The sequence below is a fragment of the Lingula anatina genome, chromosome 1, assembly GCF_051362555.1.
Source record: "Lingula anatina isolate TDL-2025a chromosome 1, LinAna3.0, whole genome shotgun sequence".
Taxonomy (NCBI): domain Eukaryota; kingdom Metazoa; phylum Brachiopoda; class Lingulata; order Lingulida; family Lingulidae; genus Lingula; species Lingula anatina.
In genome coordinates, this window is record NC_141767.1 from 53,231,133 (window position 1) to 53,258,783 (window position 27,651).

Consider the following 27,651-nt stretch of genomic DNA (forward strand, 5'->3'; position numbering starts at 1 on the left):
ATCAAATAGAGACGAATAACCGGAAGTTTTCATTAGAGTTTGACATGGCAAAATGGGAAGGTGAAGTCAAATGTGTTAACGGCTTTAGAAGCCATTTAGATAATGAAGAGGCAGGAGAAAAACGCGTAATGTTTCCAAAAGTTACTATATTGATTGTTCTATTTAGTGGTATAACTTTAGCTTATCTTTCCATATATATTCCAAATGTAACTCGCTTGATAACGAACGCAAGTTTTGGTTTCGGCGATTCCGAGTTAAAAAGTAAGGAAATTTCTAATCCTTCAGTTTTAATATACAAAAAACACCTTGAGGATTTACAATGTGACACTGTCACAAAGACGAGTTTACTGGCACGTTCAAAAAAAGTACTCGAGAAGAAAGAAGGTAAGTTATCATAAATCTTGGATAACATTAAAAACTGAACTAATTTTCACTTTCATTAAAAACGAGCTTGACTGTCACCCTCATCGGTTAATGAATCTAAAAAACATAAAAGCATTTTAGAATACCGCAATAGCCTGCTATAAGCAAAATAATAATAACCATAAATAGATAAGGTTTAAATGATTGTTTTTAATAAATTTGATAAATTCACCGTATGTTACCTTAGTAAACTACAATGTATGTAGTTATATAAATAGTTTACAATGGTATACTGTAGATTTACATATGGTGATTACATAATTTTGTTTATATATACTTAACAAATTTTTTTTTTTTTTTTTTTTTTTTTTTTTTTTTTTTTTTTTTTTTTTTTTGTGGTAGACCAGTGTGGTATTTTAAAGTCATAATATGTGGTTTTTAGATTCATTTACCAACTAAATTGTCAGTAAAGCATTAGTACAAATTGAAATAATCTGTTCTGAACACTGCTCAACATTTTTTTTTTCTGAATTATAAAATTTTACTTATCCTTTGTTTGTTTTGCTGTCAAATAAACTCAAGCTGAGGAAGTCGCATTAAAGAGAAATATTTTCACATTATATAGTTTTCAGGGTCCATATTATGTATATTTCTTCATTTCCAGAAGTGAAAACAGAAGCCTTGGCAGCTTTGAAACTGGCAGTTGAAATGAAGGAGCATGGTAAACATGAAAAAGCCTTGAAGCTGTTCGAACATGCATTGGCATTAGATCCAACACATGCAGATATTTTAAATGAATATGGAGAATTTCTAGAGAACCAAGGAGAGAACATCATCAAAGCAGAACACATGTATTACAGAGCTATTGCAGCCAGTCCACAGCACAGTAAAGCCATGGCTAACAGACAGAGGACGCTACCACTTGTACAAGAAATAGACCAAGCTCAGTTTAATAGGATAGAAAAGAAACGGGAGATGTTTTTTAGGATACCTGAAAATCACCCAGGACTCCGAAGGATGAAGAAAGAAAGTTATATTCATCATATATATCATACTGTAGCTTTGGAGGGTAATACTATGACTTTATCACAGACAAGATCTGTAGTAGAGAACAGAATGGCTATTGCAGGCAAAAGCATTATGGAACACAATGAAGTCTTAGGACTAGATTTAGCTCTGAGCTATATTAATAGTACATTAGTACAAAAAATTGGGAAAATAACTTTAAATGATATTTTAGAAATTCACAAAAGAGTACTTGGGTTTGTAGACCCAGTTGAAGCAGGTCACATACGAAGCACTCAAGTTTATGTTGGACACTACATTCCTCCTGCAGCGAGTGATGTTTCTGGATTAATGGAGGAGTTTACAGAGTGGTTAAACTCTGATGTCTCTATGAGGATGCATCCAGTAGAACTTGGTGCTTTGGCCCACTATAAACTGGTGCTCATCCATCCATTTTATGATGGAAATGGAAGGACGGCAAGATTACTCATGAATCTCATACTTATGCATGCTGGTTACCCTCCCATTATAATTCCAGTGGGCGAAAAACACCTATATTATCAACACATTGAGACAGCAAGTGAAGGAGATGTTAGGCCTTTTATTCGTTTTATTGCTTCAATATTGGAAAGAACATTAGATGATTACTTGCTCTCTGCCACCAAAGATTATGAGGGAAAATTATCACTGTACCGAGAACAAGAAAGAGTGATAATTGTAGATCCTTAAATTGTTTTGATACAATTTGAGATCTATGTATAGTATATTATTATAGTAAATATACTATATATATAGTATAATTACAGTTAAAGAGTTCCCTGAGAAGCACTGCCATAGGTCTAGTTAGTTTACTTTGCTCCTAACTTATACATTGTTTTAAAGGTATATGTAGGAAAAACTTATTTTTGGCATTCCCCTTACATTTCTAGATAAGATAGTGGAGCAAATAAATTACTATGAATTGTTAAGCTATCTTTTAATATGGAAATGAAATATGATGTCATGATAAATTATTTATTTTATGAATCTAGAATGTTTTGGGTTTACTCCATAAGCTGAAACTGCAAGTTTCTTTATGAATTTATCTTTATTGTAGATAACTGCCATTGAACATAAATATTGTGATAAATATAGTTATCTATCACAAGAGTGCAACAAAAACCCAAGGAACTTATTTATTTTTGTTTATTTATTTGTTTGTTTTTTTTTTTGTTTTTTTTTTTCACAACTTTTTAAACTTTTTATGTTCTTTATGACAAGACTGATGATTGGAATATTGTTTCTTTTAGACATAAGACCCAAAATATATATTTATCTTCTATCCTAGTTTAGAGTCTTCAGTGGCTAGGTAGTTTTGGCATATTAAAATATAACATATTTATAAGCATGATTTCATAATATATATAACTAAAATGGCTAATTCTAACATAATTTCTCTTCAAAAAGGCTGAATTTTTTCCTTTACATAATCAAAATAGCGATTAAATGTTGAAAAGGATGAAGGATTTTCTTTAGCCGTGATATTGGCTTTTAGCATTTGGTGAAAAAGAAATGCACATGTTCACAAGAGCCAAAACTATACTGAAAATAACAAAAAATATGATTGGCACCCAGCATCAACATACAAATTAACTGCTAGTGTCATTCTTATCGAAATAGTAATCTTACTAGCAGATCTTAAAATTACATTAGGCATTGCAGTGCTCATTCAAGACATAAGCTTTGTAGCTAATATAACCAAGTTTTTGTCTAGATCTGTTGCACTTCTTGATTTCTGATGTATATCTGTGATGTTTTTTTAATTTATTGATGCTGCAGGCCAGCTGTATGAGAAATTGTTATTTAAAGAGGAGGGAGTGCATGTGAATGTTCTTTGATTATTGAAAGACTGACTTACCTAAAAGATCGACATATCTATTTTAGTTGACATCACCAAGAGCCAAATATTGTACATGGGGGCACTGTATAATATTGTTTCAGCTAATCCAATGTGAACACAAAAAGTTACACCAAACATTTGTATATATACAGATTTCATAATGTTTTAGTGATAGTTATCACTTTAGAAAACAGTTTTGTTCCAATGTATGTGATTATTATCACTAAAACGTTATTTAATTAATTCCTGGAACCATGAACAATCTGATAGAAATATTCAAATGGTTTATTTGAAGAAAAATGTCATCTGGTTTGTAGGCTAGTAGGGTTTGGGTTATTAAATTTTTTAAAAAAATGTTTTCTTTAATGTTTCAGGTTTTTTTCATGGCATTCTTGAAAGTTTGGATAAAAAATTGTTTCTTTTTTTAGTTTTTCATGTGAAATATGTTGTGATCAGTCTTTTATATTTTTGACCAATTTTTTTTTTGAAAATAATTCTTGGTACACGTCAAGTGATTTGCCACAAGAGATAAGGGTAGTTAAAAAACAAAGATGAAGTGTTACAAGTTCCCAAGCCATCTTCCTCTTTACTCCAGATCTATGTAATATGATGCCATACTCAGTTTTATATCTTACTGATAGTGAGATTTGTCAAAGAAGATTTGGATATACACAGGATATGGTTACTGTTTTAATCAGTATTTTGTGCAATTTGGTTTTTGAACATATTGATTAAATGCAATTCACAGCAAAATTGCCTAATACTTGTCTCTTTTTTTTTTTTTTTTTTTTTTTGAGATGAGTTTGGAGTCCAAATCTATTTTAACCAACTGAAAAGCAGTGGTGCAAGACACGGAGAATGAAGTTATACATTTAGTTTCATGGTAATCAACTTAAATCTTGTTTTGCCAGAAAAGAGAAAATCAATTAAGGAAAACAATTTATTAAATGTTAAAAAACCATTAAAGGAAAACAATTTGTTAAATGTTATTTATACTCCCTTAATTTGAAGACAATATTTTAAAATGTAATCAATCTCAATATCCCAGATTCGTGATGCATCTTGCCTGCCATAAAAGAATTGAAATGGGGACAAATGTATCAGTTTAGCTTTTGTAATTGGCCTAAAGGGAAAAATTACTTGGCAGAATATTGGTAAATGTGATTCAGCACAAAGGGTGATCACATTCACTTCAAACATGCATGGGTAATTTAAAAAGATAACTCAATATTAACTTAAAAATATATTTTTTTTATTGTATTTATATTTTTCTTTCTTTGGTCACAGAATATAGGATAAATTCTAAAAAGTAGTGATAAATATAATACTAATGATCACACTTTCTTTACATCATGAGTGGACATGCATTATGTATGCATGCATGGATATTTTTGTTCAATATAAATATATAAAACATGTAAACTGATTTTAAAAACTTGAAAAAGGCACATGGAAGCATAAATATCACATACATTTAGTGCACAATGATACAACTCACATTTTGACACATTATGAAAACTTTTAACATTAAAATGCATATCACTATAAATTATCATCAATTGACCAAGCAACACTGAGTTTCAGAGGTCACTAGAAATTCACCTCTCTACTATCAGAATGCCTCCGTTGTGTCCAGCAATTGATCATCTCGCTTTTATCAAACATGCAGTTTTGAAAAAGATGAGAGGAGTTTCCAGCAGTTTCCAGCATCCTCTGAAACTCGGGGTGCCAGGTTTAGCTCCACAGTACATGTAAATATTTTTTTCTCTTAAATGCATCATAACTTTCAATCAGTTCATTGCCAGACAGTCTAGACTCTTTACATCATACAAAAATGTAACAACAGGACAGATACTATCACTAGGTTGCAGCATGGAATACTGCAGTTAACTTTTACCATAAAATATTGAATAACATGGGGCACTAACAGACTCGTCAGTAACTGTAGAATCCTTCAGATGCATCAGTGGACATAAGCATTAGACACCATTTATCAAAACAGGTGCTAGTGGGGGTCCTGGTTTCCCATAGGCATCCAGTGTCCTGGCCTTGTTCAACATATCCAAGACCTCTGGGGTATTTCTCATTGCTTGGTACTCTGCTGCTTCTCTGCCCAGCTGTAATACATTGAAAAAATGGGTTTACACTGAATTCAAGCGTAACAGCAAATGTATTCTTGCTACACATAATTTTCCAATTTTAATAATGTTAATGTTAAAATGAGATTGGCTTGTTCATTTCTAAAATGCTGTGTTATTCCTTTTAACATGAGTGTCATTCATTTACCCAGTCTTTTTTCTTCTCAATATCTTCAGGATTTCTCTGCAGAAATAATTCTACAAATGGTCTTCCTATGTTTTCAGGCATGGCATAGGCATAGTGGAGTGGGTAGCGGTTACACTGGTAAGAAATACAATCAGAGTTACTAGTATTTCCATAATCTGGCAGTAAAACCAAGTCTTGGTTAAATAGTTTGAAAAGTCACATATAAAAGAAACTGGCAGATTAAACAAAAAGTTCAGAAGTAACAAGACCTACATGTACACCAAGCATCTTTAATGTACTCCTCTGCAATGCATACAGCATCATCAAATAGAAAACTTCTCTCAATAAACAAAACAGAAACAGTAAGTCTTTATTGCTTTTTTTTAATTAGTAGTATGCTATCTTACATTATCTGGAATACTCTTTAACACTGGTCTCATGATGACCAATTTCTCTGCCACTGGAAGCTGGTTGAAGACCACTGCCCGTATTAATGCTGTATAGCCATTCTGAAAATCAAAATTCTTCAAGTGTCTAAATATGTTTTGACATGTTGAGAAATAAAATTATCAGAGGTAAATACATATGTGTACATGTTCAAATATACATGTACATGCACATATTCTAGAACACATGCACAAGCATGCAGGCACTCACATACACATAAAAACTATTGTGACAAAAATGCTCACCTTGTCTACATATTCAGCTGTATTCAATTTCTCAACTTGTACAATATCTCCCCTTGCTGCTGCATGAAAAAGCTGGACTGCCATACACTGAAAAAAAAAACATAAAAGATTGAACTACCTGCTTACATGAAAGAAATTAAAACTGTTAGCAATCTACATATATATACCAGTTCAATTATTATCATCAGCATGAAGTGGTGCTGTTGATTGTGTTCAAGAAAAAAATGTAAAAAAAAAAAAAAAACTAAATGCCTATTTTATACAGAGAAGGTTTTCAATTCATTTTGCTGGTGAACAAGTGTAGTTTCATTAAAATAAAATTTCATAAAAATGCAAGTTGAAAAGATTTGGACAGTATTAAAGAGTTTTTTGATACAAGGGGGACTGATCAGCATTAAAATAAGTTATAAAAAGAATAAAAAAATAACTAAAACATACAAAAGATCCACATCCAATGAAGAGACTTTCAGTATTTCTTAACTTCATCATTATAAGAAGTTGCATAGGATTACTGTCACCAGCTGTCACTTACATGACTTGATATTAAGTCTACTGTTTTCAACAGCTTTTAATTCAACCTACCTCAATTTCAGTGCAGTGACTAATGGCAAACATATCCTCTTCACTCCCAATCTCCATAGCTACCTGCAACAGGGCTTCACCAGTCTCCTAGAAAAGCAAAATAAATAGGTATGTATGATATGTATCACTTAGTTATTCAAAATATGTCCATATAAAAATAAATTGTTGCACTTATCAAAGCTATAATATACTACTTTTCAATGAAGGAAATATAATGCATCTGAATCCAAAATAACCCAGTATATAATAAGGTCTTTTCTTTAACTCACTCAATAAATATGATTTTTACTTTTCCTAATTTACATCTTACCTTACATGTACATGTACATGAATTGCTTTACAGTAAACAAGTAAGACTTCTTTCCATCTTTAAAAATGTGTCTATATCAGCACAACTACAGATTGGTTTCACCTTTCTTTACTTACATTGTCTTTAATTTGGAAATTTGCAAAGCCATAAAAACATGCCACAAGCGTTCTCACAAACTGAAAACCAACTAGCCTTATGACAATCTGAAAATTATAGAAAAATAGGAATTATACTATGATATTTTTATTTATTATCTTGCAAATTTATACCATGACACAAAGAATATTTAAACTTAATGATCACATTTTGATGCAGTAATAGAACTGAAATCAATCAAAGACGTATGAATAAAATAGTAGATTTGTATAAAAATAAACATACGAGCCTATTAGTAAGTAAATGATTCATCACAAGAACAAACCTTATCAATAGCTTGAACTATATCATGTTTTCCTAGGCTAAATGCTAGTTCTCTTGGTGTAAGTCCATTCTAAAATTTAAATAAATTAAATCATGTTTTAAAAAAGCTATATACAAGGTATCCAACTATGTACAGTAGTTGCTCAATCTTTTCAAAGAGGGAAAATTTTACAGATACTGTGTTTTATAAGTAATTTTTTTTTTTATTAGAACATTCCTACCGAGTGGTAGCAACATAATTAATCAGCAGGCTACTCTATGGTTTTATTAAATGCAGTAAAAGCACCACAAATGCCATATTGAAATATAGCTTTTGTGATAATAAAATTATGTATCTGAAAAATTGATAATTTTTGCCCATTGAAAAGATCCAAACAGTACAGTAATTTTCAGAGAAAGTATGTTGTTTGAAGCAATTAGCTTTCAGAACACTATATCAGGGTGTGATTTAAAAGAGCATAATATTATATGCAAGCACAAAGCATTAACAGCACCCACTGAGACTTCATTATTTTGCAATTTACTATGTACTGATTCCTCATCTTAATTCTGATTTGGTGCTTCTGAAATCAACAAACCTTAGTCCGTTCCACTAGGTTTTGTCCCAGCATGTCATTTATTAACCATTCTATGCATTTCACTGAGCAGCCATCCTGGATTGCTCTCAAAAGCAATGTATTGCCATCCTTACAGAAAAAAAATTCATGTAAACAAAATAAATAGCCCTTTTTAGATAAAAAATACAATTTCAGTCATCAGAAAGTCCAAATTTTAGAGCCAAAACAGACCAGTTACATCAATTTCAAATTTCCATACATCGAGCTTAAGCAGGACTTTATTGAAGTTTTACTGCACCAACCTTAATGTTGGACAAGTCTAATAACTACTTCACATGCCCTTCTATGGAATCAGAAAACCAGACGATACATGTTGGTAATTGGTGCAGTAATCTTCAATCAAACCTCTACTGACTGTCAAATAAGTGTTCACAAATGGAGAATTGACAAAGAATCTGGTAGACATCACATTTGCTGCTCAGAGTATCATCAGATTTAAGCAAAAGATTGTAATGTTACAGGTGAAGAATACATGAGCTTGTTACCTCTGCCAAGGAGGTTGTTTTCACCCCTGTTTGTTTGTCTGTCTGTCATCAACATAACTCAAAAAGTTATGGACCGATTTTGATGAAATTTTCAGGAACTATCAGAAGTGGGCCAAGGAACAGATGATTAGTTTTTGATGGTGATCTGGATCAATAATCAATCAATAATCTAAAATAAAAAATATCGAAAATTTAGGGGAGAAACGGCATTGGGTGGAGACATTGCTGCCTTGGCGGAGATCTGCGCTCTCTGAGTGCTTTTCTAGTTTATTTTGAGAATATATCTAACCTTGTCTTTCTCAGCTGCTTCTAAACGGGCACAGGCATGAAGATATTTTGCTACATCCAAATGTTCTTTTGGTGAAAGAGCCTTCATAATTAGGGGCATTGTGTCTCTGCATTCATCCTTGAAAATAAAGAAAGCATGTATTATATGTTGCAATGTTTCATTGTGATCAACCAAACTTGCTTTCTAAGACTTTGACTTTTTGTTTGTTCTCAACTGATGCCATTAACTAATTACTGGGACAAATAATAAGACATCTTTTTCTTGCAATATACAAATACAAAAACCAGTCAATACATAAAGCTGTTTAAACACACACACTTTCTCTAACACACACACACACATACACACACACACACACACACATTCAATACCTCCTCCCTCTCCTTGACTCTGACAGCAATCTTTGCATCATGCTCCACCAGCAACTTGACCATCTCCAAGTTATTGCATTTGATGGCACATGCAAGGGGTGTGGTACCCTGAGGACCCTAAAATGATAAATGACAAGCAGCATTTATCTAGCTAATCATCTGAAAAGTACTAAGTACACACAAACAGCAAATATAAGTAGCATACAGACAATAAAACTATTGGCAAGTTGATGTAGCCAGTTTGGCAGTTTTCCACAAGGAATATGATATGATGAATGTTAAATGATTTAAGCAAGTTGGTTGTGAGGTGAAATATAATCCTAGCAACATTGAATAAGTAGCGGTAATCTGGCTTACCTTGAATCCTTTATTCACAATACAGCTTTTCTTTGTTTTAAGAACTGTTTTTGCACTAGCCAAGTCATCAGCAAGCACTGCATGTATAAGTTCCTAAAGAAAAATAAAGAACAATTTGGAAAAAAATTTAAAAAATATCTGTGTCACTTGGGGACAAATTGCTGTTTTTATTTATTGGAAACAAAATTTTACTACAGTATATTTTTGTTTACATGTATCTGCTTAAGGGAGAGAGAGAGAGAGGGAGAACAATGGTTGGTTTAGACAAAGGAAAAGAGAAAAGCTCAGTATAAAATAATATGTAATTACTTACACTGGTAGGCTGAAAACTTTTGAGATCATTGTAACATTTCAGAATGGTTGGTATTTTCCCAGACAAGCTCCTGGCATATTCTAGCACTGTCTTTCCTTCCTATTCAAACACCAAGCAGATGAGTTTGTTTAATTAGAAAAAAATTTATTGCTTTAATGGTAAAATAATATGGGGAGGAAGTGTTTTTTAAATACATTACTGATGTCAGAACAGTTATCTTATGCATTTCATAAACATTTTGAGTTTCACACATAAACCTTAAACTATAACAACAGATTACAAGAAAACATTTCTAAAATTTCAAGTTATGCCAAGTTTTCCTAGAGATTACCTTGACAACTGCATTAACATTGCACCACTGATCTATGAGCCTGCCAACAGCTGTAGTGTTGCCATCAAGAATAGCTTGAACCAAACCAGGCTGAAAAGAAAGGAGCATTTCAATTCCAGATGTAAGTAAAATTTTTACAAATGCATGTTTTAAATAACAGAAATATATCAGCCACTGAAAAAGAATAAAAGGTTATATATAACCATTACATACGACAATTATTAGCACATCTGAATGAGGAATACCCGTTTATTTATGCATATTTATGAATATCTATTCATTTACAATCAGTAACAAGTAGGTTCTCCCTGTATTTCACCATAAGGACTCACCTTATACCTGTTCAAAAGCTCTTTCAGTTTGCCATTACTCTCATCCAGTGGAGTCAGACCAAGCTGAAATTTGACTTCAAAGTTAATAGCTGCTGAATAAAAAGAGCTGAGCAATGCTTACAATTTATAAAAATAATCAGGCAAATGAATTTAGGATGCATTTCATGTCGAATTTATAATAATTAGTCTCTCACACATTTGTCTTTCATATGTCACATTTTAAAAATTTTCAAAAACACCTTTCTTAAAGAAAAAAGTTCCCTTTCATCTTAACACAAATACCTAATTTTACCTTATTTCTTATACTAAAATCAGCTCCACATTGAAGCAGGCTTTCTGTGGCCCCTATTTGGCCAGATCGCACAGAAAGATGGAGAGCTGTATCACCATTCTAAAATATATAGATGGAAACAATTTTTTGTCAGTGCCTCCTGATGTGTTTCTGAAGGGTTGTCTATATATTCTCTGTTCAACTTAATATGACATCATAATTAATATCAACTCCATATAATTTTTCAATAAACAAAAGAGCATACACACTTTTCCTTGTTACCAAAACCAAATATCAGTGTAACTTATATTATATGTTCAACAGATTTCATAAATCTGATGAAATTAGCTTGATAATGTTAGACCATTTTATCTAACATTCACTAGCATATACATAATTGCAATACTTTAAATGCAAATAAGCAATATGACATGTAGGTGATTAAATTGTATAGTTAAAACAATATCATATACAACACCTTATTTTGAGAGTTAACAGGTACCCCTCCACTAGCCAAGGCATACAGCACAGTGACATCACCTTCCACAAATTGATGAAGAAGAGAGTTGCCATTCTGAAAAAACAATAAATTTTAAATAAATGTAAAAAAAAGTTATCAAATTTTGATGACTTTTCTCATTTTTTTGAAATAACCAACCTAAATTATACTTACATTTACCAGATTTATTCAATATTTTGATTTTGTGCACCAGCAAGCAGAACTACCAAGAAGATAATACAATTTTACCACCCTTCAAAAGAAAACACCCTTTATAATTAGAAAATTACCATATCTTTGTAATCAGGTCCTAAATTTTGAATGTGACTTCTGGCAATGTCTCCAACTCCCTGGGATTTTTTAAGTCTGGATGACATGGCAGACTAAAACAGAACATAAATGTCACAATAATATATTAAAGAAGTTTTGAGTAGATACGTTACATGTTCTAAGCAGTTACATTCAGAAATTATTTCTGTTATTTAAATTTGGTCTAGCACAATCTTATATGTGCTATTCTTAGGATATGTTTTTAAAATGCATGTTAAGTTTCAGTTATGTCAAGGCTGCTTTATCACTATGTCACAAGCAACACTGGACAGGTATGTCCACCTAACAGACAAAATTACCTTTCTTTCTTTCTTAACAGGACTAGGTTCTCTTTCAATTAGAGGAGTAGGTGCTTGCTGTAGGCCATCTCCTGGCTTCCTGCGACATTTTCTGATGTCATCTATCAAGTCTCGCACTTTCAGAAGGCCTCTTGTATGTGCCAAGTCCCTGGCATCATAGGCTGACACAGGGCAGCGAATGTCTCCATGGTCAGAATAGCACCAGTGATCACACGTTTTGTCTGGGAACTGAAAAGATTTTGACAAATTTGGCATAAGAAACAGAGACAGTGAGCCTTGCATTAAAAAAGAGGCCATGCAGTAACAACCAAAAGCGACTGACTGCTTATATATATATACTTATAATATCAAAATTGTATAATTCAAGTATAATGTTATAATTTCCCCTTGCTTTGAAAATGGATACAGCTTTTCATTATTCTGGCTGTTACTTTACATTCACAATTTTAGTTACATATTGATTATAGATCATGGAACTGTTAATTCTGTGTTTTGAATATAACATTCTTTTCTCAAACATTTTAATTCAGATAAATATTACCTGATATTCATTTAAAATTGTAAAGCCTTTCTCCACCAAATAACAAGCAATTGTTTCTTTGTTGTTATCAATAGCACACACTACTGGATCTCTATCAGAAAACTGAAATTTACAGAAAATTATAACCATGATAAACCAATTTGCTTATGTTGGAAGAAAAAATTAGGGAAAGGTAAAAAAAAATGTAAATATGTCTGCATTTTTTTATTGAACCTGTCTGTTCTTGGTCTTATCAGACTGTGTTAAAGGTAATTTCAAAAATTCATGTAGCTTCAAAGACAATTCTAATAAAATGACTGAAATAATTCACAAGTCTAACAATCTAGAGAAAAACTGGTGATAAATCTTGTGCTAAATGAACAACAGACTGAACCAAAAAATTATTATTCAATATTAATTAGTATGATTGCAAACACTTTGACTTTACCAAAAACTAGTGGAATACAATACCTGTTCCTCAACTTCTTGCAGTGCCCTGGGGTCCACAACATGATCCAGTAAATTCCTGACCTCTGGATAATTGCCTTCACAAATAATCTGGTGCAACTAGTGTTCAAAGAGTGTTTCTAATTAATATGTTTTCACACAGACTAACTTAAAAATCATAATAAATAGTTTGCAGTTGCATGCTGCCAATACTTACTATGTAAATTACCATCAATATGCAATAGAATTTAAACTGAAATTGTTTTTCTGGAAAATCTTATTATAATGAAAGTAATAAGATACATCCGATAAAAGCCCAGTCTTGGCATAAAGTCAAAAAAGATTTGACAGGGATTGAGGGAGAGAGGGGTCAGAAATAATGGCAGACTATAACTTAACTTGTTGGTGTGCTGCAACAGATAAAAGCTAAATAAATTTATACATGAAAATTCTTTTGTTTGTTTTCTCTTATTTCACAAAGTTTTGCATGTCAATTCTGCATTGTTTTCTTAGGGCGCATTCCCATAGATTTTAGATCAATCTATCCCCGTGGGGAGTCTCACTAGATTACTGTCAGATAATCCGGCTTAAATGTCCGTCCTGCCTACTACAAGCTGTAAAGGGGTAATTAACTTCCATGCGTGGTCGGCTGACTGCAATTTAGCGTGAACCCCCAGGGAGTTAGGTCGATCTAGTAAGATCGATCTAAATCTCTGGGAATGCCCTCTAAGAAAACAATCCCTGCACAAAGAGTTTCACATTAATCATTGAAAAGTTAATCTGACCTAAGAGATTTTCGCATGTTTTCTAGTCATGTATGGCACGCAGTGCTAACAGCCTAAAATGGATTGTTTCCAATGTTCAACTTTCTGTTTTATATGTTTGCAATTATAACATTTCTCTTAATTAAAACAGATAAGCCTCAAACTTCTGTGAAAAGAAACAAGCAAGACCTAAGAAAACAACATGTATTTACCTGCTCTGCCAACTGTACACAAGTCATCTTGAAATTATCGTTCCCTCATCAAACCATAATGTACCTTCAAAATAAATAAATAGGAATTATACAATTTCATATAATTTTAAAAATACAGCCCTACTAAATTTAATCGTTTTTTAAATTTGAAAATCTAATAAAAATTACAAGATCAATAATATTAGATTATCCTCTCAACCTTCAAGTCTACATGTACCTGCAGCACTTAATAAACTTGGTTATAATGATTTAACTTCATATTATAATACACTTATATGATACCTTTGTAAAACAATCAATTTTTAAAATAAAACTTAACATAAAAATGCTATTTCATATCTTATTTTTGACTTGGAAAACTTTATTTGTAGCTCAATAACCATACCATTACAACTGAGATGCTTACCGCCACACTTTACCTCTTGGGTTGTTTGCACAGTGTCCTCCACACACTGGTCACTTCATATGCACTTGTTACTCTTGAACAGCTTTTAATCCCTTTAATTCAATGATGCCCTTTCTGCCATAACCTGAATAAACAAATAAAAACTAGTTATTTACTGAGCACTTGGTATTAATTGTCAACCAAAACCGTAGATGTTTTTGGTTAAAATCCAAAGACTTCTATCAAGAAACTCCTTTGAATACCCTACAAAGAATAATTGTATAAAAATTCACACATTCCTTGTCCAAATATTCCGGTTCCTTTTGCCAGGTAGAAGAACTGTTAAGTGAAAAAGACGCCTTTGTAAATGCATTATTTTTAACAGCTCATTTTGAAAAGGTTGAATGACGGAGCCAAATGTTAACTGCAAATAAGGTCACCCCCTTGGCAACTGTAAACAACTTCTGTCATACATCACCCACTGAGTGGAAAAGCACTATTATATATCCTTGAGTTGACATTGTAGAGAAATGTGGATAAGTCAAGGAAAGCAGTTGTAGCATGTCTCATAAGTACTTTTGAATTTTTATACAGTGGATCTACTTAGTAGGGAATCAACACAACATGTGGATCATAATATGGTGCTTCCTTTTAATTCATAAAAAAACAAAAAAATATTATTCATTACATTCCATTTAGAATACTTTGATTGATATATATCTTATTCTATAACCAAAATTGTTCACAGGGTACCAACATTCAACATCATGTGTGCACTTCAATATTGTTCAAGCTTTTAACTGCTAAGATATGGATCATAGACCACTGACAGTGTGTGTGACAGTAAAAAATTATTTTTTCTATCAAATAAATGCCTAATAAATATAATACATCTTCTGAAATACCTTCTAAATACATGATTAGGCCATTTACATCTTCATAAGAGCGAATACTCATAGCTTCACACTTGCCAGCCACATTATGAAAACTTCAGTTTAAATATTTCTATAAATTCACACATTATCTTGCATTTACATCTATACATAAATGTGTAGTCAATCATGTATGCATAACTTTTCAGAAAGAGTATTTACTCATTTACAGAGAGTGGATGATTACATAATTAGATAAATCTATCTGCTGAATAAAGCTCATTGTTACCAACATCTACGGTTTGCTGACATTGCTGAAACACAACATGTCAAAGAACAATATTGTTCATTTCATGTCCATTACCAAAGCATTTGCATGCATGTGTGAAATCTGACCAGGGCACCACAAAAGCAATAGAAATGAATGAATGAAAGTTGGTTACACCTAGGACCCAAAATATAGACTTCATCATCTATCCTATAGGTTACACTAAGGCATATTTCACCAAGCTCTAGCTCAGTGTGAACTATGATTTTGCTATCTACATGTATAACATCTCAATTGACCAGTAGTTAAAATGTGAATATGTTGTCTAGCAAGCTAATATTTCTCCTTTATAAGAACATTAATGACCTCTTGAGCAGCCTTAAGTATGGAGTATATTTACTAGTATTTCTAGTAAGAATGTGCAGCTTGTGTAAAGTTTGTACACCTGTTACAACAAAGAAAAGCTGGTATTTTTCATACTGCTACTAAAAAAGAACTATAGACCAGTGGGTACATTTGTAGAATTTACACAAAATATCTTCCAAGAAGAAAATAATTGAGAAGAGAACTTTATAAACACACCCTGGGTAGTCCAACATAAAGATTTTCAAATTCATCACTCCTGCTGACAATAAAAACACCTCTAAAAGTGAACTCGAACAAACTGAAAGCTAGTGATCAACATATGTTCATACCACTAGTACATAGAACTGCAACACTGAATTTTCAGTTTTATGTACCAGTAACTCCAGTTAACAAAATAAAATATAAAAGGATAAAATAATTGAAAGAAAAGAAAAGCTTAAAACAAAGGATAACTTCTGAGTAACCATCTATTTGTACTAATGTACACCAATTATGTCCAACAAATAACCAGGCAAAATAAATTACAGTACTAGTAGTTACCCAATGACTTGCAAAAGTATTCTTCTTGGTTACTGACTCAATTAATAATTCCTGTTTTATCAATGAAAAGCAATGACAAGGACTTAATAAAAAAAGGGGGAAAAAAGGAAATGGAAAGAGCTGTGCTCACAACTAATAATAGATATTATCATGTAGGGTAGAAATCTCTGGAGGGGGTAACTGGGGAGCAATTTATAAGTTCTTGTGGGAAAGATACTCCTACAAGACCTAGTTATATGTCCCTAGCACACCTGCAGAAACATGTGTACCTAACTTTCCTCCATAAAGTACCCAGTATGTACTATTTCAGTAGGACAATCCAATGGAAAACATATCATGTTCTGAAACAAAATCAGTTTATTTGTAGCTGACTCTAATTAGCCTGAAGAACAAAATGACTGAACATTAATAACAGTCATTAATATATTGCTAATTAAGTACAATTAACTACAAGTACAAGCATGAATTAATTTTGATGCCTTACTTGCTCTACTACTGTGATGTGCCCCTTACACCAGATTTTAGTGGAGGTAAACTTGGAAATGTAATGAATTCAATACATACATGTATATACTAGTACAACACATTCCTATTTATGGTTAACACAAATAGAGTAAACAAACAGAGGAGCACAAATAGTACCACTACCTGTACATACAGTATCAGAGAAAATAATTACATTTAGGGCTGGTACGTACTATACAATATAACATAATTAATTACATATTACGTGTCATGCCAAAGAAGGATTGCTAAAATAATCATCTAAGACTGGTGATTAACAACAAAGAAAAGCAACAATTTTTAGTTCATTCAGCAAAGTTATACCGGTATTTCAAACATGTTTGAAGTATGCAAATTAATTAGGAAATAATATTAACTGTTAAGAGGTATTTAAAGCAGGGCTTCTTTCATTTAAAATTTAAAATGTTATGTTCACTAAATGTGCTGTTGTTCCAGTTGGCGGTTCCAGTTCCATTGGAAAAAACTCACCAAATAAAACTTTCTAATTAAGTCTTAGTTCTACTAAAATATGAGTTTTCAATTTAAAACAGTTATTGTGGTGACCTTTTGGATAATATTTTGAACTAAGTGTATTGGCAGTAATCAGTACAATACACATTTGAGGCATGCTTACTTTGGCAGCAAGCCGGTTCATAAACTATGTACTGCGGCATTGTGTACTAGTATCTGTATAAATACCTGTACGTCAGATGAACCAATTCTGATATAAGTCCTTTGAAATAGGCGTTGATTTACACCTTAATCTTGGAAATAGCAATACATTCTGATATTCACTTTAACGCACGAAAACATACCTTTGTCTGTGGGAATAAACTTTGTTGACTTGTCGGTTTCCATGTATTGCCGCTGGTACGCATAAATAACTGCTCGCCGATGTTGCACGAAGAGAACCAAACCAAGACAAGACAGGCTTTTTGCCTTACCCCATAAGCCCAAATCATTTGGATCAACCTTATTTTTCTCCTTATTTTCATTACTATTAACGATTTAAATGTAGTTTTATTTATTTATTTTGTTTGTCTATTTATTTATTTATTTTTTGCAACCAAACTCTCAAAGAAAATATGATATACATATTACCAATTTTTTAAAAATAAAGTATCCTTTCATCACTGGAGTGCCTTGACTTGAACAGGGGACATAATGTATCTTTGGCATTTCTGGCCTTTCATAAATTCAAATGCTGCGGATCATATTGGCCAATTAAAAAGTTTTGTTGTACCTGGGTTAAAATACTTATTTCTTTGTATTTAATATTTTTAACCTGTTAATTAAATATATTCATACAGTTAACAAAATTAACAAACAATTTTACCAAAACATTTATTTGAACTACACAGGAGTGTGAACTGCAAACTATATTTATTTATTATGCAATAACATATGTATACATGTACTAGTACATTAACCATCACTGAAACGTAGACAAGATTTTGATTATACTTCAGGTAATACTGAGTTCTTCTTGAGCAATATAACTTTACCAGCAGTTCTTATGTCATTACTGTGACTATACACCAATTCATGTCATGTTAGCATTTTATATGCAAATCAAGTAAATGATCATATTCAAATAACACATTGCTAAAAATTCCCCTAAAATAAGGGTTATTTTAAATGTGAATGTAGTCATTACGAACATTTTACAGCAAACTATAAAATGATATATATATCTTTTTTAGTAAAAAATGATTATGGATTGGTAAATCATCCTACTGTATAATTGTAATAAAACACATTCATTTTTAAGATGCATTTTGTAATAAAGTGAAATCTATATAAATAAACTTTCTTACAAATGGAGTGTAAAAATATATACCAGTATGCAAAGGTGATAAAAATACCAAATTATATAAAATCCAACAGTGTCATGTTTAAATATCAAATCAAAATTGGAACAATAGCAAAGGATCTTATTGGCCTATGATTCTTTCTGAACATTATGTAAAAATTTCAGGTTCATCAACATTTGTACTGCATTGACTCTCTATAAAGTAAGATTGTCTAAAATGTGTACATTTTATTGAGCAATGATTTTGTGTTTGTTTACAGTACTGCAGTTTTGTGCAAACCCTAGAATTTAAATAACTTACAGGCACAAGGTAGCCATGAGAAGATCAAAAACAGGAAGCATCTTAAAGCATCATATCACATAGCAACCACATTCAGCACATAGCAGACATAAAATGTACATGTAGTTATGAGAAAAATATTAGCACATAGCAGAAAACTGCCTTTTTCATGGAATGCCTAAAATTGCCACACTCAGTGTTGCATCAACCAAAACCAATGTCTTTATACAATACTTTTGACTTTGGTGATATGGCACATCTATCTTTGTGCAGAACACTTATCTATTGGGGACACATGGCTATACCCTTACCACCTTTGTTAGATATTAATGCTATCATTATTTTCATTATTTATGTATAACTTGAACTGTAATTAAGTAGCTAGAGCTTCATAAACAGTAAAAGCGCACAAAAAGTAAGTAATTTTCTTTTGAATTCTAAGCCTCAAAAACATCAAGACACAAGTAGAGAAAGGTACTTATCAGGAATCCACCAATAAAAATATGTTACATGCATGGAATTTTGATACTGTGCTATGCAAAGGAGAATGCAATTTTGATTTCAGTGCAATATAACTGATTATCAATACTGCCATAATTTTGTTTTGAAGCATTCACTCCTTCAGCCCATATGTTCCTTTGTACTTTGAATAGCTGGCTGGAGCTGTTCCTGGCTTCATGAATCTGGTAGGAGGTGTGGCCTCATACAGTGTTGGCACTGTAAATACAAAAACAGATAGTAAGGTACAGTCTTAGTACATATGTCCTCCAGCTATAAAAATGAAGATATATATATTCTATTACAATTATACAGAGTCACTGGTATTTTCAGATATTTGAGTAGCTCTGAATTTATGAGATGAAAAGGATGTCACTAATGGGTATGTTTGTATACAAAAATAACTCACAATCTCTGGCTCCTTGATGATTAGCCTCTTGGTACCAAGGTCTATAGTTGTCCATCTCAATCTGCCTCCTCAGATCTTTCCTGTAACTGCTCACATTGTGTCTGTTCAGGGAATAGATAGGGGTGCTCATTTTGGGTTGAAGAGGAAGAGCCCTTGATTCACGGCCTCCAGTTTGTAGATATTCATTAAATTTGTCAGTATCATACTGTCGAACAAGCCCTGGAATGAAACAGTATATTAAAAAAATATACAAAATTGCAACAACTTGTTCACATCTCTCTCTCTCTCTCTCTCTCGCCGTGTGTGTGTGTGTGTGTGTGTGTGTGTATGTGTGCATGCATGCGCATGTGAGAATGAACATGCATTCTTGTCTGTGCATCCCAGCATGTGCATGCAGATACATGTGTGCATATACATATATGTGTTCAAACATACATGGCCCAAGATTTTTTTCTGTCTTATACTGATGCCTACCATCAATGAAACATATCTGTGCTCCTCCATAACCAAGCACTTGTTTGATATGTCTCCAAGATCCACCAATAGCCCCCTGACGTTCCCTGTTGAAAAGATAAGCATAACATGGATATGATATGATATGATATGGTATGGTATGATATGATATGCAGGGGCGGACTGAGGTCGTCTTCTGGGTCTTCAGGAAGAGGGACAGATTTTCAAGTTTACATTGGCGCAGCACTGTGGGGCAACATTTTAGATAATGAAGTTTGATTGTTTGACAAGCTGCATGACTGTGATTCAGGACACAGATTTTCCTTTTAAAAACTTTTATTCTATTATTTATTTATTTATTATTATTTCTTTCATTTGAAAACTGCATAGGAGAAGAAAGTTTTTTAGATGTACAATTGTTCCAAGCTTTTCAGAAAAAATATCAGACAAAAAACTGAATGTAAATATAACATTTTCAACTGACCTTGGAAGTCCAGGGTTTGGATATCTGTAAGCCACTTTATCCGACAAATCTTGATATGCACTGAAGAAATCATTACTGTCTGATGGAGGAACTGTAGGTTTGTAAAAGTTTTGTTTCTAAAAATGTATAAAATGTGATAATATCAGCAACAACCCAGCGGGCAAATTATGTTGTTTTAACGTTGAAACAACATTGAACCATAACGTTGAGAAGACATTGGATAAACGTTGGATCTGAAAGTTGTGTCAACCTCAGATAGCAACGTTGTATCAACGTCAAAAAACAATGTTATATCAACCCCACCCAGCGGGAAATTAGCCTGGATGTGTTTAGCAGTAGGACATTTCTGATGGCTAAATATATGTAGAGTTTAAATGTATGGCCTTTAAGATAAAATTTCCAAGGTTTAGTTTAATATATAGTTCCTATATATGTATATATATATATATATATATAACAAAGTCACAGTCTCCTCAACCTGTCTATCTATAATAGCAGGTTACCAAGAACTGATAACTCCATCACATTTACAGCAACTTATTCATCCTAGTGTTAGCTGACCTTGCAAGGAATTCAGTTTATTGGAATGTATTTCTGAATAACAAGTTCAAAAAATTCACTAGTTAACTAAAGACACAAAACAACTGTCACTTTTACTTTAAAACCGTTTTGTTATTATTTTGATAAATTTAGTTACAGTATTGATAAACAAAGTATCACGTTTTCAATAATTAATATTTTAAATTACAATCTATAACTGCAAGGTTGTGTCATTGACCAAAATACAACGTTGAGTCAACGTGGCTGGATCAACGTTGATTTTACCTTAAATTTAGGTAGACAACAGCAATTCAATGTATCAACCTGTTTTCAATGTTGGTCCAACGTAACTATGCCTGCTGGGAACTCTAACCACTTCAAGTAACAGGCCAATAAAAATTTCAAAATACATTTTTTAAATGAACTTAGGAAATCTTATAACAAATATTCTTTTAATAATAATTATTGAAACAAGAGATAGATGCTTAATTTTGACCTAAACATATAAACGGTGAAGCTGCCACATATTCTGACACAAAACAGAAACTATAATTTTAAGTAAACACCTGGTTGATTTTAGACCCAAACTTCACTTTTTTACCAAAAAAGGTCCTAGTAAATTTGAGTTATAAAAAATAAATACCGTTTGGCACTTATGGGGTAAATTTCAGAAAAATACATGCAAAAAAAAAAAAAAAAAAAAAAAAAAAAAAAAAAAAAAAAATCATAAATTTAATCAGATCGCTATTTTTTAAAACTCATCCTGCCTTTTTATCAAACAAATCTCATTAGAAAATTTTAAGTATAACAAAAATACAGTTTGGTACTTATGTGAAGAATGTTGTAAAAATAAGAAGAAAAAACACAGAATAGGAAACAAAAAACTTAATAAAAATAATCTGATCAGGTCCGTGTATGAACTCTGAACCTGAATTTTACTTAAAAAAGTCATTCAGTAAATTTAAAGTGAAACAAAAATTTGAACTGGCAGTGCTGGTGTGACCAAATGTGTCAGACAGCGATGGCATGGGCATATATGTCAGTTTATACAATCAGAAAAGCACTTCTGTTACTTTTACTTAGTGTCTTATAGTGTCATTCCTTACCATTTTATAAGTTTTCCAGTTTGCTGCTGATACAGTCTGTGGAATATGGCCACTTTTTCTGGGGTTCAGCATTGGCATCCAATCATTCATGCCAGCATAATTGGTCCTTTTTAAAAAGATGTATAATACAGTAGATGTTGAAATGGATAATTAGACAAAAGTAAACAAATCAAGGAGTTATATAAAAGTGGAATCAATTTAACTATGAGCAATCTTATCCTAAATATTAACTAGTTTACATGTAAAATAAAGAAATACTGGTAACAATTCTTTTTCATTTTATTCTCTCTCTCTCTCTCTCTCTCTCTCTCTCTCTCTCTCTCTCTCTCTCTCTCTCTCTCTCTCTCTCTCTCTCTCTCTCTCTCTTTTAAGGGGGGGGGGGGGGGGTACATGTTTTGCTGCCAGACCATGTTACCGTATTGAAAAAAACCTACTGTTTCCTGGAGAATGGCCTGTATCCTGCTCTTGAAGCTGGTGGTTGTGGAGTCATGAACAATTCTGCACCTGCTCCTCTGCCATGTTCTCCATAGCTACTGTATGACCTCTGCATGTAATCTGCTGCCATATCTACCACAGAAATAGGTAGACCTGTAAGTGCAAAAATAACCAGTGTATGCTATGTGAAAAAGTCAGTAGTTGCCTTCTGTTGCAGGGTTGTCACAATACTCAATACTCAAAATACATGCATTTACATCTATTGTGTAACATGTTAATAACAATACTGTAAAACGACCCCCGAAAACAATGTGAATAGATACATGAGACAAGTATTACCATGCAGACAGAACTAGAATACACACAAATGTGTAGCTGAGTTGCTAACACTGACCAAACGGATCTGGTATCCATGGGGAAAATATTTTTACAATTAATTTTTACTATTAAAGTTATTTTCAGTATTACTACAGCCAAAATATGTATGTTGCAAAAATATGAACATGTATGTTTCAGATGTGTATTCTACTGTTGACAACTGCCAAATGCTATAAAATAAAATTTCACTCAAAATTGTTTAAAAAAAGACGCAAAATTAGTTATTTGAAGTTCATTCGCCATGCTTTTCATTTTTGTTTTAAAATCAACAGGTGTACCTACTAGTAATTTGGCAAGCATACCTTTTTGTTATAATGTGTCAATTCTTAATTAAATGCCAGGATAACCAGTTGGCATTATGCATATACAGTATACATGCATCACATTATCAGTGATAACGCACTATTCTCGCCTTTCTGCTTCAAACTCATTATTACTCGATGGTTTTGTCATACTTATAGGTCTAACTCATTCTTACCAGGGATAAGTAAATGTACTGTAGAAGAGTAACTTCACCAAGAATGCACGTGTACGTAGGCCTACTCGTAACGTAAGACCTAATACAAATAGTCATAAATACTACAGTACGTAATAAAGTTGACTTTTTTTTTTGGAGATTTTATCCCCTATGTCCACAAATACTGTTAAAAATTGCCCACTCACAAGTGTTCCTTGATGAGATAAGTCACAAAGCAATGTCTGCAAAAGTGCTTTATCAATAGACTTACCTTCACTGTTGCCCGTAATCAAAATTAAAGAAAATCGTTGAATCAACACCTGTGGTTGTCAAGATGCTACGCCATGTTGCAACAACCTGCAAGACAAGCCCAAACATCACAAGAGCAGAAACTGGCCGATGTGGACGGTCTTGCCAATGAGCGCCCCTTTTGAAAATGTCTGAAGCTGTCTGCTCAAGCTGTAACGTGGTTGACACGACAGCCCAGCCCATGCCTGCAATTATCTGAAGTTCAAAATATGAAGAATCATTTTCATGAGAGATCTTCAAACCACACACATATATGACGTTGAAGTTTCAATAAAGAGGCCGTCATACACAAAATACTCAGATAAACCAAGGAGTTACAACAGTAGCCTAACTCCTTGGATAAACTGAAAGATTGCTGACTTTTCTCTTTTTCCAGTAAATCAGTAGACCTCTTGTTACTAAACAACCGCTGTATGTTGAACTGTTTCTATATGCATGTGTGTCAAAGGGCAGTATACAAAATTTTCTTGGTCTTTCCAATGCTCATTGTAAAATGGTTCACTAGCCTGCACGTTACACCTTTCTCTCTCTCTCCCCCCCTCCCCCCCCCCCCCCAACAAATGACGGAAATTCAAAAGGCAAGGAATGCACAGGGCCGTAGCCTGAGCAAAATGCCAGTAAGTAAATGGGCAGTAAGCGGACACGAGGGGGCGAAGCCCCCGAGGGGGAAGGGTGTGGGAGGGGGTGTCCCCCTCCCACGGTGTGGAAAATTTTTTAAAACTGTATGTAGGCTACCTGTATAATACTGATTCTGGTGAATTTTAAAGGGATAATAACTCTTCGTTTTGGCCAAAAAATGAATTTTCCTGGAGTAAACAACAATTTTCCCATACTTACCAATTTGGAAAGAAAATCATTTCAGTAGGCCCCTACAGTTATCTCTTGTTTACATTTTGGCATTTTGAAAGTGTGACTCTGAACTTCCATGGCCAATGGTTAATGAATCCATTTAATTTTACATTCAAAGTTAGTCCCTGGTTTTTTTCTAAAAAGTTTGGTTTTTTGTTAAAATCTCTTAACAGATTTTAACAGAGTTAAGCCATCAATGGAGGTCACGTGGTCTAAAGACAAGCTCAGATATCAGAATAATAGCTAGGCCTATAACTGCCGTTTTTGTGGTAAAACAGAATATATTATATTTCTATGAGTTATTCACAATGTTTTTATTGTGAAATATAGATCTCATATGAAGAGTTATTATCCCTTTAACTGTTATTTATTGCTCAATCAGAAGTCAGAAATTGAGATTTTTTTGCACCTCAAATCCCAGGGGGGGGGGGCAGCTGCCCCCCCCCCCCCCTGCCCCCCCGGAGGCTACGGCCCTGATGCATGTAGGTTTAACTGTTCACTCACCATATTACAGGCCTAAGTATGTACTTTTTTGGACTCCATTTTTTATTAGCATGATTACCATCGAGATATAGGCCTACCATCGAGAACGCTGACGTCAGCCTTATAGTCGTGAGGGATGCACCGACACAGCACGCAGGCTTTCACTGTGCACTATGCAAATGAACCTACAGTTCAGTCTACGGCGCGCAGTCTGGAGACCAGGAACAGAATGTCGGCACGTTTGTAAGGCTACTGAACAATTAAGTGATGGATTTTCACTTGACCCGAGAAAATAGCAGATTTCTCCAGCTACCACATTCACGGCCTCAGAAAATGAAGCTTGGATTTGGTGGCATAGGCCTATAATGATTTCCATTTCGCCCGAAAAAGAATAGCTTTTTTCCCCTTCATTCGCAGATCCACAAAATGTAATCATTGACTTTATCAGATTTCCTTCTCGTGGATTTGCAATGATTATTTTGATATTAATATTTTAAACCAAAGAAGTGAAAATAGTTTATTTAAAACTGTTTAACAGCGTTTATTTCAAGCGTTTATTAAAGGTTATTTATGAATTGGAAACTCGTGGATTGATGTGCAGTAGCTATGTAAGAAACGTTGAGGAGAGAGGAAAATCAGTTGCCTCTGTAGGACCAAGCTGTACTAACAACTTTCTATCCCCAAGAAGTCCACCTCCATGTCCGTCTTAAACTTTAAAACTTTAGCTATAATGTGGGGCACTTTTCTTCTTTGTGTGTATAATGTAGTGAAAACAGACAGTTGTTTCAATGCGCTTTCTGGCAGAATATGATTTTTTTTTCATATGCTTTCCAAAAATCCATAATTAGATTTTAGATTGAATGCTGCGTGCGATATTTGGGGCGAAGGAGATGAGGTGACGAGTAGGCCTAATCATTTTCAACATGCAAGTCGTAGCTACAAACGTGAAAAATCAATGCTGTCATTACAATGGAATATAGACAATTCAGTGTTTTTAATTTTATTTATTTTCTTTTTGTACATTTTCTTCCATTTAAAAAGGTTAGCGTTCTGTCGGTGCAATGCATGCTATCAACTTAACATACGATCCACAGTATCTATTAAGACATTCCTAAGGCGCTTAGGTCATTATGATTGATTCTTTTGAACCTAACCGGTCAACGAACAAGCCAAAATGCCAGGTCTGCATGATTCTGTTTTATTGAGTTTTTTTCATCACGCATCTGGCGTTAGAACCAAGATATCAGAAAATAGAAAGACTGTCTCTTTTCTCAGGGTCGCTGATAGAGTTAAATGCGCAGTATTAATGACAAAGATTTATTGCATTTAATAGGCATTTTATATCCACACGATGGAGTACCATTAGGATTATTAGCACACCTGCAAAATATCATTGTATCATTATCCTTGATAACAGATTATAAAATTAGTTTCAGCTGTATCACTTCTTTCCATACAAACGGTTAGATTCAGAGATTGCAACTTAAATAATGGCGCGATTCGTTAAATTATTTTGCACTGGTCGATTTCACTCTAAAGCTAATCTGACGCAATTATTAGATACGACGCTTTGAACACATAGATCGCCCTGAATGGGAAATTCGTGTTGAATTATGTATGGCTGCCTTGAAAACTGCATCAACTTAAATCAACTACAAATGCACCGGATGACAGACATCGCCCCCAGTCTTGTCAAACTGTAACTAAACTTCCGCAGAATTTTAGAGGTTTTAAATTCTACACAACTCAGGTAATGTGAGACGAACAACTGGAATATAAAACATAAACCTGAATATATATATAAGAACGAATGTATATTATTAGCTTTGTGAAAAAACATTCAACGTTAAGTTTGCTGAGGCATACGTCGATCTAGAGATAATGATTCTTATTTTCGACATTTTTTTAGGTAAATTAACATTTGATCTGTTGTCCGTAGACAGCATCTCAAGCACATAATACAGGTGTATTCATGTTTTAAGTCACGTTCGACACTGCTCTTTGAAAGAAATTTCTTGACAAGATGATCATGTTTTAACAACCTGAAACTATCGCATAGTCCTACTGCTACAGTACAATGACCGTAACTTGATGATCAACATCCTCTTCACAAATTACAAAATATCATGTTCCTGTATTTGAACTTGCGTGTGTGCTGTGTAGATATTGTACATGCCCCCGTAATTGGTAGCTAACCATCAAAAATCACGCAAGCAGCATCTTGGCCATTTGCTTCTGTAAAAAAACATTAAATGACGTTTTTATGTGT

The 27,651-nt window shown here is 33.3% G+C and overlaps 3 protein-coding genes across 7 annotated transcripts; 1 reads left to right on the top strand and 2 right to left on the bottom strand.

The window, feature by feature from the left end:
- The first annotated feature begins 17 nt into the window (after positions 1 to 17).
- Positions 18 to 4,000, top strand: LOC106159678 (protein adenylyltransferase Fic-like). Its single transcript, XM_013536040.2, has 2 exons — positions 18 to 384; positions 1,028 to 4,000. The coding sequence occupies exons 1-2, from the start codon at positions 45 to 47 to the stop codon at positions 2,095 to 2,097; spliced, it is 1,410 nt and encodes a 469-aa protein (XP_013391494.2). The 5' UTR covers positions 18 to 44; the 3' UTR covers positions 2,098 to 4,000.
- Positions 4,001 to 4,477: 477 nt separating this feature from the next.
- LOC106159684 (uncharacterized) lies at positions 4,478 to 17,824 on the bottom strand. 4 transcript variants are annotated; one of them, XM_013536063.2, is made up of 23 exons: positions 17,704 to 17,824; positions 14,373 to 14,483; positions 13,954 to 14,017; positions 13,002 to 13,097; positions 12,552 to 12,653; positions 12,011 to 12,238; positions 11,672 to 11,764; positions 11,361 to 11,456; positions 10,904 to 11,002; positions 10,612 to 10,674; positions 10,280 to 10,369; positions 9,949 to 10,047; positions 9,636 to 9,728; positions 9,279 to 9,395; positions 8,908 to 9,024; positions 8,095 to 8,202; positions 7,518 to 7,586; positions 7,213 to 7,299; positions 6,787 to 6,873; positions 6,205 to 6,291; positions 5,920 to 6,021; positions 5,534 to 5,647; positions 4,478 to 5,364 (listed from the first exon to the last, which is right to left on the bottom strand). In XM_013536063.2, the coding sequence occupies exons 3-23, from the start codon at positions 13,978 to 13,980 to the stop codon at positions 5,227 to 5,229; spliced, it is 2,112 nt and encodes a 703-aa protein (XP_013391517.2). In that variant the 5' UTR covers positions 13,981 to 14,017; positions 14,373 to 14,483; positions 17,704 to 17,824; the 3' UTR covers positions 4,478 to 5,226. The 4 variants fall into 4 exon arrangements, with proteins under 4 accessions (XP_013391517.2, XP_013391514.2, XP_086858613.1 ...); XM_013536060.2 differs by having other exon boundaries at positions 14,360 to 14,483; XM_087002487.1 differs by lacking the exon at positions 17,704 to 17,824 and adding an exon at positions 17,588 to 17,676 and having other exon boundaries at positions 14,360 to 14,483.
- Positions 17,825 to 18,215: 391 nt separating this feature from the next.
- Positions 18,216 to 24,197, bottom strand: LOC106159686 (uncharacterized). Of its 2 annotated transcripts, none has more exons than XM_087002504.1 (7): positions 24,013 to 24,197; positions 22,906 to 23,059; positions 22,472 to 22,577; positions 20,826 to 20,941; positions 20,363 to 20,448; positions 19,889 to 20,107; positions 18,216 to 19,698 (listed from the first exon to the last, which is right to left on the bottom strand). In XM_087002504.1, the coding sequence occupies exons 2-7, from the start codon at positions 23,034 to 23,036 to the stop codon at positions 19,595 to 19,597; spliced, it is 762 nt and encodes a 253-aa protein (XP_086858630.1). In that variant the 5' UTR covers positions 23,037 to 23,059; positions 24,013 to 24,197; the 3' UTR covers positions 18,216 to 19,594. The 2 variants fall into 2 exon arrangements, with proteins under 2 accessions (XP_086858630.1, XP_086858631.1); XM_087002505.1 differs by having other exon boundaries at positions 23,948 to 24,107.
- Positions 24,198 to 27,651: the final 3,454 nt, after the last annotated feature.

Bases quoted from the DNA above. Each gene is read 5' to 3' on its own strand.
- LOC106159684 (XM_013536063.2), bottom strand. From the start codon at position 13,980: ATGACTTGTGTACAGTTGGCAGAGCAG. The intron at 9,396-9,635 runs GTAAGCCAGATT...TTATCATTTTAG, and splicing joins TTGTGAATAAAGGATTCAAG to GGTCCTCAGGGTACCACACC. The intron at 6,874-7,212 runs GTAAGTAAAGAA...TTGCTTTTCTAG, and splicing joins ATTTCCAAATTAAAGACAAT to GAGACTGGTGAAGCCCTGTT.
- LOC106159678 (XM_013536040.2), top strand. From the start codon at position 45: ATGGCAAAATGGGAAGGTGAAGTCAAATGTGTTAACGGCTTTAGAAGC. The intron at 385-1,027 runs GTAAGTTATCAT...CTTCATTTCCAG, and splicing joins AGTACTCGAGAAGAAAGAAG to AAGTGAAAACAGAAGCCTTG.
- LOC106159686 (XM_087002504.1), bottom strand. From the start codon at position 23,036: ATGGCAGCAGATTACATGCAGAGGTCATACAGTAGCTATGGAGAACAT. The intron at 22,578-22,905 runs GTAGGTTTTTTT...CTTTTTAAAAAG, and splicing joins AGGCCATTCTCCAGGAAACA to GACCAATTATGCTGGCATGA. The intron at 19,699-19,888 runs GTGAGTTATTTT...TTGTATTTACAG, and splicing joins TCATCAAGGAGCCAGAGATT to TGCCAACACTGTATGAGGCC.